This window comes from Neopsephotus bourkii, unplaced genomic scaffold (genome assembly GCF_033783945.1).
Source record: "Neopsephotus bourkii isolate Nb327-2 ecotype Australia unplaced genomic scaffold, CSIRO-AGI_Nbou_v1 NB_1139, whole genome shotgun sequence".
Taxonomy (NCBI): Eukaryota; Metazoa; Chordata; class Aves; order Psittaciformes; family Psittacidae; genus Neopsephotus; species Neopsephotus bourkii.
The window spans coordinates 154,267-166,639 of NW_026901625.1; the positions used below are offsets into that span (position 1 = coordinate 154,267).

Here is a 12,373-nt window from a genome sequence, read left to right on the forward strand (position 1 = left end):
GTGGCTGCGGGCAGGGCGCTCGCCCGGGCCGGTGAGGCGGCTACAGGCGGAGCGGTTCCCAGGAGGAGCGATCCTGAGGGGAGCGGCGAGGGTCCGGATGGGCTCGCCTAGTGCAGGTCCCAGATCTCGCAGAGCAGCGGCGTGAGACGCGGGTTCTTGGTTCTCCGGGTCACCAGCACCTCCGCGTGGGTATGGTTGAGGGTGCGTAGTTCTGTGAGGCGGCCGATCAGGCGGGCGAAATGCTGGGGGTCCTCGGGATGATGTATCTTGGAGTACTTATAGAGGAGGCCCAGGAGCGGCTCCTGCAGCTCTTCGACGTGCCGCTTGTTCCTCAGGAGCGGGCGGTCTGTAGGAGCGCGGCGAGAGAGCAGTGAGCGGGAGCGGTGCGGTTCCGCACCCGGGGGCTCGGTGGGTGAGGGCGGGCAGCGCCGGGGGCGAGCCAAAGCTCGCATTACCTGAAAAGAACACCGTCGTTGCTACGAGGAGGGCGTATTCGGTCTCGGTCACTTTCAGTTCACCCATGCTTCTGTAGAAGTAAAACAGCGCGGTAATAAACTCCTCGGTTATACCTAATAAATAAAATAACCAGAATGTTACTTCCATGCAGAAACAGACACTGCTCTTACAAATCTAAGGCTCCAGGCTGTTCTATTGCATGAAATCTTTAGCAAAGTAGTGAAAACAATGTTGATTTCTAAGTAGTAATAGAACTTGTATTGCAGTTGTGTTGTGCAGCTTTCGATATACAGCTCAAGGCTTTATTTTAGGATGCAAGCAAATGAACCTCTGCCTTCCACGAGGATGTAGTGCCTGTGCGTTAACAGCAGCTTAAGGGAATGGAGAGGAAGAGGAGAAGAGAATGAGCAGTGGCCACAGCAGCTGTTGCTCCGTGTGATCGAGAACAGGGCCAGCAAAGTAAGACTCCCAGGTATTTTGATTCTGAGACCTTCATTACCTGTGGTAGTAGTGGAAGTTGGACTCTCTTCATTGTGAGACATTCCCGTGGAGTAAACGTTGTTTCTATCAAGGTTTTGAATGTGATAATATGTTGCATGATCAGAAAGCCTTACGTGACCTGGAACAAGACAGGTGACAGCTCCCAGATAAGTTTAATGTGACTTTAAATATATTTCTGCATTGGCTTTTCAAATATATACACAAAAATGTGTGAACTTGTCCCAGATCCATACAGGCAGAAAAAAAATGTTCTTTTTAGTATCCAGCACTAAGTTTATTGATTGCGTTACTGTTGGTCCAAATTTCTTGACACAGCATCTAATACATCATTAATATAGCTAATATTATCCATCCATCCACCCCACAACTTGTGCTAGCACTCAAAAATGTTGCTCTTTATTTGCAACTAATGAGAGGAAAACAGAGATTCAATTGATTTTTATTTTATTTTACTGATCTTTGGGGATAAAAAGCCAATAGAAGGTATGTAAGCATAACTGGCACTATTGTTAAGTACCAGTATAGTTATAGGAAATTATTTCAGTCAGTTAAAATGAATGAAGTTTTTTCAAATTGGCAGCACCTCCTCCTGGTGTTAGTATGAAGCTTGTTAGTCAAACTTACTTTCACTTGTTGATGGTTGGCATTCACTGATTCTTTGGTTGTATATTTGGGCTGAACGCAAAAACATCGCCTCAACTGTTGACCCTTTTAGCAGCGCAATCTGATCTTCACTAGCTAAACTTTCAAATCCTGCAGAGAAAGATACATGTTAAGAATCAAAGAAGCCTGTGGCTGCCTTTAAGCAAAATTTCTTCTTAATAGCTGGTTAGATATAAGGAAGAAGTTCTTCACGTGTTCTTACACCTAATACTTTTTAAATTTGCAACATCACTTAGTGATTGTGGATATTTATTTTCCTTATTTATTAGTATCTGAACTTTTTAAAAGTCATGTTCATCTTTTGACAAGCTTATGGTCTGCACTTAGAATTCAAGAGTAAAGGAACTTTATTGATTCTTTTCTTTGTCCTGATCAAAGCAGAATATGTAACAAAGGAAAAGAGCTCATCTGTTCTTTCAGATCTGTTCCACAGTAGTGCTAAATTACATCAAATACCTACTTTAGACATGCTGATTGGCTTTTCTCAGTAAGTTTTACAACTTACAGCAATGAAAGAATTATCACCCTCCCAGCCAAATGTTTGTCAACTTCATACTGAAATTTAATTGCATGTTCCCTTGTCCTTTATTAAAGGAAAATATGAATAGGAGCTGGTTAGTCCCTTCTGTGCTGTGTTTTCCTTTGAAGGAACATCTGTTTTTTTCTTTGATTATGATAAATTGCACACTGAACTGGATTTCAAAATGTGTTGAAATAGTAATTCACTCAGGATGGTAGTTTGCCGTGCATGTACTTTCAGAAAATGTCTCTACTCCATGTCAGAAAAAGAAAAATCTAATCCTAGCAATCTTTTGAAGTGAATCCTTCTAACGTGTCCTTGTGGCAAGTAAATGGTAACCCTGATCATTAGATTTGGAAGAAAAACTGGTCAGTGGAATGAGAGTTTTCTTAAAGCCTGTGGTATTCTTAGATTCATGCCATCAGTATAGTTCCTGTCTCTTGGGAAGAAAAAGTGTCACACTGTTCTACAATATTTCCCAAAGGAAGAAACTTGCCTGGAAGTCTTTTTGTGAAATCCACTAACACTTGTACATGGATGACTGCTGTCTCAGAGAGATGGAGAAAACTTTCCTCAGGACTTGCAGTTTCTTGTAGCTGCATGAAAGAGCAGTTAGACATCTGATATAACCAGGGTGCAGTGCTTAGGGTAAGAACTTAGCAACACAGGTTGATTGTTCTGTGTACATACAAACTTCTTTGCTTCCTCCAGGGGAATTGTGTATTTTTGGTGTGCTGCTACGATGTGGTCCAGAAGCTGATGCTCCCTTGGAGTAAGTTCCATCTTCTCTGGGATCTGTTAAAAAAAAAAAAAAAAAAAGCCAATGAGGTGATAATTACTTAAGGCAAAAATAAATGATAAAAAGAGATCTTTTAAATAGAAAAATATCCCACTTTTCCAGATCTTGTTGTAGATGATACGTGTTTACTATTCACCCCCTCATCTTCCAGCTTTATATTGTAAAGAAAACTGCTCTTCTGTTTGAAATTCTTTCTGAGCCGCTTTGACTTGCATTGTACTTCAGTCAGCAAACCTGTGAGGCATGGAAGTGTGTGTCAATATGTGTATTTTCAAATAATTACAATTTGAAATAATCACTTATTAATAGAGCTAACACAAGTCTTTTCATCACAGGAGCAGTCACCTATAAGGAACTATGCTTGCTAGAGAATATGGCAACATGTTATTCATTAGATGAGTTAGTGTTTAGTATCCTCCAAAGGCCTCAGTGTTTGCAGGCTTCTTGCTTGTGGCTCTGTGATAAAACATAAGAATTTTTCATGAAGACTATAATAACTTTTTCCAAGCACAAAAGCACATCTGATAGGCTTCCTACTGCCCTGTCAAGGTTCAGGGTGTTTAGTTGTCTCTGGTTAGTGCTTTCTTGTAATGTCTTTGAATAGCCTCTTAACTTCAGGAGATACTTCCCGAGCACTGGTGGTTTCTGCAAATAAAGATGCTACAGGTGCCACAGACTCCAAAGTTCAATCTTCCTACAGCTAAATGAGGTTTAGAACACCATTTAGCTTTGATGAGGAAAAGGGATTTGCTTTGGAAAAGTTTTTATGGAGTTGATGAGTAAAGGAGCCAGCTTGAAAGGAGCACTTACATTCTGCTAGCATTCCCACAGCTTTACACTTCTTCAGGCGACATTCCTGGCACTTCCTTCGCATGTACATGTCCATTTCACAGTGACCACCATTCTTGCATCGATATACTGCATTTTTGGTTATGCTGCGTCGAAAGAAGCCTGCAGACAAGGATCAGGTTATGGCTGAACGAATTTATCTCTAAGGAGCTTTATCTCATAATGATTTAAAGAAGTAAACGTCTTTTGGGGTTTTGTTTGTTTATTTTACAATGGAAACATTACCTTGATTTGAAGTTTGCTTTTTTAGCAACACAGTTATGTCTTGTACTTTCTGGTGAATATTAATTGCCGTGTTCCTTACCTGGTCAAGACAGCCCCCACACAGAAAGTTAAAATCAGTAGCAAGTAATTATTACTTGGGTTTATCTCATTTTAAAAATAAGTAAAGTTAGTAACACTGAAATAAATCTACAATAAATGGGCATCAGAAAATCAGCACCTGCTTAAACTGACACTATTCTAGTGAACAATCAATGCACAAATGAAATGCTCATATTAAACAGACACTGTGAAAGCGTTTTTTCAAAAAATGGTATAAAATGGGAATCTGGAGTAAGCATCTTAGATAAAAGATTTCTTTGGTAAGTTAAAATCCTCTGTAGAAACACCACCTTAAAAACCAATGAAAATCTGTTTGCTTAAATAACAGATGTGGAACACTGTTGAGCACTGTGGGCCCAGGGTCCTGCCTAGCCTGTTTTCTTCTTACCTTTGCAGCCTTCACAGGTAAGTGCATTGTAGTGATAGCCTGAGGCCTTGTCACCACACACCAAACACAACTCCTCCTGTCTGTTCAGGCTCAAAGAAGAGTGGTTTAATCTTGGCCGTTTTAATGTTTGGTATCCACCATCATCCATATGGGGTGCTATGAAAGGGGGTTTGCTTAATTCACAGCTGCTGATGACACATTGCCCATCACTGTACTGAGAGTCCAGGCTGTACGTGCTGTACTGGGAGTGGGAAGGTGGGGACTGTAATACTGGAGGAGGAATTTGAGCTGTTGAGTATTGGCAGTAAGGAGCAGTCTGAAAATCAGTGTCTTGCAGCTGATAGTTGATGTGCTCTGGCAGAACATCTAGATACAGAAGAAATTGGAAATGAAATAAAAAACTGAACAATATGTCTACATCAGCTATTTAAAAGTCTTAGAATGTTTTATAGATTAAAAATTTAATAACAAATAATAGAGGAACACATTTTCAGAAGATGAGTCTGATAATTTCTTTTTAAATGTGCTACCGGCAACGTTTTTAACTAGAATCTTAGATGTAGTAGAAATGGCTTGGTAACAGTTCGGGCCATGTCATGTGGGTGCCAGTGGATTCTTACTGGGACATAATTACCACTTGTCAGCTGATGGTATTACACTTAATGGTTGTTCTTATTAGTTGTCCACATTACAGAATATTTCCCATAAGCAAGTGAAGTGTTTGTTATGAATACATATTTCATGCATAATTCTGGAAGTGTTGCACAAGAGTCTGAGCAGGATGGTCCAGAAATTAGAGGGGTAAAAATTGCTATGACAGGAGACTTAAAGTTGAAATTCAGTTGAGTGAGAAGCACAGGCTTGCTTTATTTAGCATTTTTCCACTTATAATCCCTTACAATTAAGTTTCATCTTGGCAAAATATAGGTACAGAATTGTGAAGAGTGCTTCTTCCTGCCTCTGTTGTTAATTTTATCTAACCTTCCTTAAATGCACACAGCTATACTGAAGAAAGCTTGTGCAACATGCATCATATTTCAGTCTTCCTTTGGAATTGTAAATCTCTGTAAACACAAATTGGAAGTTTGTTGTGGGTTTATTTGGGGTTGGTTTTGGTTTTGGTTTGGTTTTTAAGCAGTTTGGAGGTTTTTTTTAATGGGCTTTGAGATCTATTTTTCCTCTTCCATAATCAAATTAGTTATTGCAATTATATAACGTATAGAATAACCTTTATCTATTTATAATGTGTCTGTAATACTGCAATAAACCTTCTATCTTCCTCATGCAAGTCAAAGGGAGAAAGCAGCAGTAATGTTTCTGCAGAATGATCAGTCAGCATGATTGTCTTGTGTACCTATGTCTGAGCACATGCTAATACTTTTCATTTTCAGTGTCAGCTTGATAGACAAATGTGTAGCTTCTAAAAGCTTGTAAAGACAAACTAAAATGAAGAAAATAATAGGAATTCCTGCAGATGTTCACTTTCCATATTGCTTTTTCATAATACAGAAGTTTTGCTTTTACTCACCATAATACTGGATAGGCTCAGGCAGACAATACCCATCCGGTACAGTGACAAATGTATTTGCCATGTTCTGCTCCCAACTGCACTCTTTCTTTCACTTTGCTATGTCATAGACTTTCAGAAGGCAACCTAGAGAAATGGAAAAGTAAGAGAAATAATCATGCGAGAAAAAACTGCTGGATAGGGTTAGCTACAGAGCTAAACCCAAAAAACTCCAGAATATGGAACATTTTCAGATCATAAGAAAATCTGTGAAGTCACATAATACTTTCAAAGAGGTTGCAAAATATTTCCTTTTCCTAACAGTACAGATTCAGGATAGAGAACATTCCTAAATGTGCAAGTTATAGTTAGAACTGTTTTGCTCTGAATTTTACACAAAACCGTGTGGGGGAATCAGACTGATCATTGGTAAATTTTCTAGTTCAGGAAGAGATTAAAAGGAGCTTTGCTGGATAGAGAAAACTTGCTTCCAGAATAAGTTCGGGCATTTGCACTGATGTGGATGTGGTGGATGTTCTGTTTCTGCACAAACATGGGCTTTTAGTGAATTTGCTTCATTCACTTCTTCCTCAGATCTGAAGTAAATAGAAGAAAACAGCCTGTCCAGAATAGAATATCTTCATCCCCACGTAAATACTCTTTTATGCAGTAAAAGTCAGCTTTGCCTCATTTAAGCACTGCCTGATCTACATTTAAGAGCCTGTATTCCTTAAAAAGTAAAAAGCATCCTGTGAAGACCAAAACACATAAATTTCCTATAGGATGTATTGCCCTCTAGAGAGCTTTTCGCTGCCCCTTGGTTAGTGAAGGACCCTGGGCTCCAGTTGGATGCTTTGACTTTCACTGTAAGGAAGTGTACTTCTTGAACGACATATACCCCTTCCCCCAAAACTGGACTAATCTCTGGAACTGAACACTTCCTGTTTGTGTTGTTAGCAGAAGGTGAAACGATGCAGTGAGGCTGGAATGCTGGGGGGTTTTTGTTATCTCTGTTAGTAAATATTTGTTTGAGAAAGAAGTGACTCACTGAATCATGAGGTCCTTATCAGTTAGATCAGTTTGGCCTGGGCAAAGTCTACATTTTTCCCCAAAAATGTGTATTTGCTTAAATGTGCTTCTGGATTCCAGTAGTTCTTTAAATAAAGATAATAGAAGAACAGAAGCTAATACAAAATTACACCAACCCAGTCTGAAAAGTATTATATTGGAAGTATGAAGTACATATGGCCAAACACAAGGTGATGGGTTGATAAAATATTCTAAATCTTGGAAGCAGGCTTTGATTAGGCAAAGTTCCCTCAACTTCAATATTATATTAGGAACAGATTTGAAGATTTAGCCTTTCTTACTGATTTTTTCTGGCTAACAAAAGTTATCAGTTGCAACTACAGAATTCACAGCTTAGAACAAGACTTTGTAAATTAAAACTCTTAAATTAAGAGAACATTATAGCAAATAGTAAATAGTAAATAGTAAATCCAGTGGTTATTTGAAGAATGCTGTACTGTCCTGAAACAAGAGTAATGGTCATGCTTGCATATGAATGTCCCTGTTTCATTTTCTGACACTCTAGAGTTCACTGTTAACAAATTTGTTTTCCTGATATAAAATTGCATTGGGCTTTTTAAAACAAAAAATATAAAGATCAGATTAAGATGTGTAAAGTAGGAACTTAATTTTCTAGGACAGGATAATTTTCGTTTATTTCTAAGATCGACTGTTGTAGTCATGTGTTGCAACCTTTGCCTTGCCCTTTGTGTGAGTCTGTTAGAGGTAGGGAAACCTCTTCCAAACTTAAGAAGTTGCTGAAAGAACAGAAGCTCAGTAGCTGTCCCTAATCTCACCTCATGGGAGTGAACAGTGACCTAAAGGACACTTCTTCAGCCCACACATATTCAGTAATCCTTTGCCATGTAGGCAAGTAAATCCTGCACACACGCAGAGCTCAGCTCTACACTGGAGGCTGTGGAATCCTGGACAGAATGTAGTACGTGCCTGATTGTAACTTTCAAAACATAATCACTTGGACAAAGTTGAAGTGAGGTTGGCGGAGAGCTCTGGGGGCTTGGGGCAGTTACAGTCATGCTGGTTCCAAACCAAAATATTTTGTGCTCATTTTTCTCTTTTCTGTTGACTCAAAATACAACTATATGTTTTGTATAAGTGTGCTTTAAAAAGGAAGCAAAAAGAAAGAAATACATTTGGGGGTTGGAACTAGATGATCTTGCAATCCTTATGATTCTGTAATTGAAAAGATGGTTCATAAAGGTCTTTAGCTTAAAAAGTGGAACTGAAACAAAAAGATTTTTTTAGTAACTTGTTTCATAAAATTACAAGTAGTAACAGAGGATTAAAGTCTTTAGTCTTCAGCCAGACATACTGACCTGAAAAAAAATGTCATCTGCATAAAAGCTATTCCCTGCTTTTCCTTCTTTTCAGTTACTTCTGAGGTGCTATTTCAGCTTGCTATTTTCATGTGCGAAATCCTGAAGGGGGGTGTGTCGTATCTGTTTGGTTTCAATTTTAAAAGTCTCTGTAAGTGTATAAGTGGAGTTATAGGTTTTTTCCTTTTTTCCCAGAATATGTGTCCTAGGCTGTAGGTTGCTTAAGCGCATCTGAAAATGTTCCACTTTTCCAGGCTTAGTTTTGACAATAATCAGTCTTCTGAACTACTAATGTTCAGTATAAACTGGAGTGGATGTTGATTCAACGGGTTGATTACCTGTCTAATACAGAAATTCACCAACATTCGGTTCTTAGTCCTGCCTGAATGACTTCTCAATTTATTAAAGAAGATGGAAGCCAGTAAAGAAAAGAAAACAAAACCCAATAATTGATAAAAGTAACGTAGAATCACAAAGCAGACACTTAACAGAATGTACACGTTCAGACTGGAACATACAGTACATGTATCCATTGTTATTTATGGTGAAAGATGTTTTTACCGTTTCTATTGCTCTAAAATACAGTATTATAAAGTAACATATTAACTTATATTATCAAATTTGTTAACATGCAAAATCTACTTGTAGAAAAGGCTCTGGGTCATCTTTAAGAGGTATGTATTGACAGTACTTCAACTGCTATAGTAAATATTTTGACAGTTGAGTCATAGGGAAATCTCTTGTTTACTGGGAATTTTAGGAACTCAAGCTGAAGGTCTCCAACCTTTATTTAACACACCTTGTGGCACGTTACTGATCATGCAGTACAGCCAGATAGCATATTTCAGGCTTGGTGCTAATCACTGGACTCTTTTTTGGTTATGGAAAGCATAACTTAGTTTTTTCATTTGTGAAATTTAAACCAAAACCTGAAACAAATGATAACTGAGCACAGTCGGTGTCAATATGCTTACTGCCAGATGAGCTATTTAGTTTCACTCAAGCAATTCAGCAATCACTGATTACTGTCATTAATTCTTTCACAGCTTAAGTTGTAGGATCACTTGATCCATCCTATATGCAGCTTACATGCATTATTAAGGTTATATCTGTTTCTCCCAGTTTTAATGTTCCAAGAAGCTCCCCAAAGCTGCTGTTTGAAGAAATCCCACTTCTCATTAAATATATCCTTTCCTTGTCATATAATCACCATAATAAGAATTGACTTATTTCACTAATGGACTGTGTTGGAATTATCTTGAGATCATCCTTTGGAATTGCTACCCCATGAATGATTATTTCAAAGGTATCATCTTTATACATTGTAAAATAAGAGTTTAGAGGTTGTTTGGAACTTAGCGTTTTCCAGGTACTTTGGGGAAGGGAAACAGATAATGGAATTTAAAAGTCATTTTACTTCACTCTGGATGTCAAACGAAGAACTGCCGTAACAAATTCTTGTCAGTAGGATACCAAATTTAAAAGCCTCTTCTATTTTCATTTAGTCAGATGTTTAAAGGGGGAAAAAAGGAAGGAAAAAAGAAGAAAAAAGCCCAATGCTTGAAATATTTTCACATGGCAAATTGATTTATGACCAGAGCAACAATTTATAATCCCAGAGCAGTCAGGGAAGTACATGAAATACTCACAGTAGTTGCAGAATTTCTGGCTCCCAGAGCTGAGTCCACTGAGCTGCAGCGCTGCTCCAAGTCTGAGTCCAGCTAGAGCAAACAGGGCCTTTTCCGTATTTATCAGTTTCTGAGCATACACGAGGCTCCAGACACTGCGCAGAGCAATGCTGCAGTCGGAGACACAAACTTCCCACACAGCCTTTCCTGGGGTCAGAGCAAGGGCAGCTGCAAGTCCACATAAATCAAATAATAACTGGGTCATCGGGGACAGAGGCCATGGGACCCTCACGTCACTGTTTCCCAGAGTTCTCCATGTCCACTTACTAAATATTCTACTTTCTTGGTAGAATTTTAAATTCTCCCATTTTGCTTGTTCAACGTTGCCATGTCTGTGTGTAAATGGATAACGTTCGTTTCCTGGGCAGAGAAATACTGCAGCAGTGTTATTGGGAATTGATTTTGGAAACACTGATGAAGTCAGTATCTCTGAACACAAACCACTCACCTGGTTCTCCCTGTTCTAATTCTGACACACCTGAGCTGATGCAGTGAGCACAAGGCTCATGTGCTCCCATAACAGACAACTGTTAGCAACTTCTGTTCCTGCTACTTCTGCAAAATTTCATTCTTAAACCCCCAGGTATTTCTATTCTTAATAATTTATAATACATGAATAATTATAAGTTTTCCTTATTTCCTAGATAAAGTATGTGATCTCTGGTAGGGCATTTTCTTGTTAGGTATCATGTCATTACGCTTGCTCCCCAACATGATGCATGGCAGGTTAGATGCAAACATACTACTTCCAGAAGGGTGTCACTTTTCTTCTGTGGAAGAGCAATTCCTGATTTACATTAGGAAAACCTGGGTCTGTTGTAGACTTCATGGAATTAGGTGTCCAAGGGAAAAACTCAGTCCATGTTGGTTATGTTACTGCAAATTCACTTAAAATAGTCTTTAGGGACAATAGGTTTTCATGGCATAGCAAGCTAACATTACCCTTCAGAGTTACATTTGTATTCCATAGGCTCCAGAGAAGAGCAAGCTACTGATTTCCACAGAGTCTGTCACCATTTAGGAATCTCTTAGTCTTTGGAGTCTGACTTTCAGGATCAAAAAAGATTGACTCATGGGTGTTGTTTGAGCATCTTACAGGGCTTTCTGAGCTTTCAAATGCCCAACATTGATGATGTGTGGTGACAGAGGGCTGGAATGTACTGTTTACCCAGTACTGACAAAGATAATGATCTTTTAAGTTTCATTATGATCCGCATTTGTCTTTCTGGTAAAAGCAGCCTTATACAGCAATTTACTGAGGCATCACAAAAACTTCAGTAGTAACAGTGAAGACGTTACAATTGTTAGAACTTGGATTTCTTTTGCAGCCAGTGTCTTTGACATACACCACTGGCTTTTCATCCAGTTTTTCAGCCTTTCCCATGAAAGCTGGAAAAACAAGCAGGGGTTTGTGAACTATTTGCTTTAGCTTTTAATACTACTGACTTTTTTTTTTTTTGTACCTTTTCTGATATGATACTTTATTAGTAAGCTGCTCAAATGTGCCTGAGGGACACGAGCATTTAAAGCCTATTGCCTTCAGGAAACTCAATTCTGAAGCTCAGGTTTTTAGAAGGTAACTAATTCCCCTTCTGTCTGTATTATAAACCCTAATGGATTCAGAATAAATTCAATTTGTAAAATAAGAATATAGGAACCTAAAACTTAGTCATAGTAGAAATCAAGTGCAGTGCCATGTTAAGCATTAGCCTTGTGGTCATTTGCTCCAACCCACATGCTGTCCAGTCATGCAGTAATTCACACCAGGTGACTGGTCCACGTTAAATTACATACATTTATATTATTTTAACAGGCCCCTTCTCCTATTTGAAAGTTTGTGTGACAATAAAAATGGGAGACCTGAGAGCCCACTACAGTCACACAAAGAACTGGTTAAAGGAAATCATACCTACTCCAGCTGGATCTTCTCTACATAACTGACCCGCTTGGCTTCATCTGGTATTGGACTGTTTACGTAACTTCAGTAATTAACCACTATCAGCCTCATTAATGAAACATAAACCACCTCTTCTGCTCATTTATAAAGCACTTGTCAAACAAAACTTAAACAAAGGGCACAATCTCAGCAAAGTAACAGCCCTTCAGAAGCTCCTGAAGCTCTGACTACAAGTCCTGACAGTCACTTTGTTGTTGTTTGTCAGTAAGAATGAAACAGAAGCCATGGCATTGTATATTGCTTTTGGCTAACTCTCCACAAAAACATCTGAGTTCTGTCACAGGAGGGCAACGATGCCTAGACAACTATTTTGGCC

At 38.8% G+C, this 12,373-nt stretch overlaps 1 protein-coding gene and 1 long non-coding RNA gene across 3 annotated transcripts; one reads left to right on the forward strand and one right to left on the reverse strand.

Moving 5' to 3' along the window:
• Window positions 1-99: 99 nt before the first annotated feature.
• Window positions 100-10,115, reverse strand: LOC133217365 (bile acid receptor-like). 2 transcript variants are annotated; one of them, XM_061362764.1, is made up of 11 exons: window positions 10,062-10,115; window positions 6,029-6,154; window positions 4,501-4,866; window positions 3,750-3,890; window positions 3,034-3,173; window positions 2,831-2,935; window positions 2,637-2,736; window positions 1,582-1,710; window positions 956-1,075; window positions 456-569; window positions 100-346 (listed from the first exon to the last, which is right to left on the reverse strand). In XM_061362764.1, exons 2-11 carry the CDS (start codon window positions 6,090-6,092, stop codon window positions 108-110), a joined length of 1,518 nt encoding a protein of 505 aa, XP_061218748.1. In that variant the 5' UTR covers window positions 6,093-6,154; window positions 10,062-10,115; the 3' UTR covers window positions 100-107. The 2 variants fall into 2 exon arrangements, with proteins under 2 accessions (XP_061218748.1, XP_061218749.1); XM_061362765.1 differs by having other exon boundaries at window positions 6,029-6,127; window positions 10,062-10,080.
• Window positions 703-12,227, forward strand: LOC133217366 (uncharacterized). Its single transcript, XR_009726865.1, has 3 exons — window positions 703-928; window positions 4,441-4,517; window positions 11,914-12,227. It is a non-coding gene; the product is annotated as an uncharacterized LOC133217366 (long non-coding RNA).
• Window positions 12,228-12,373: the final 146 nt, after the last annotated feature.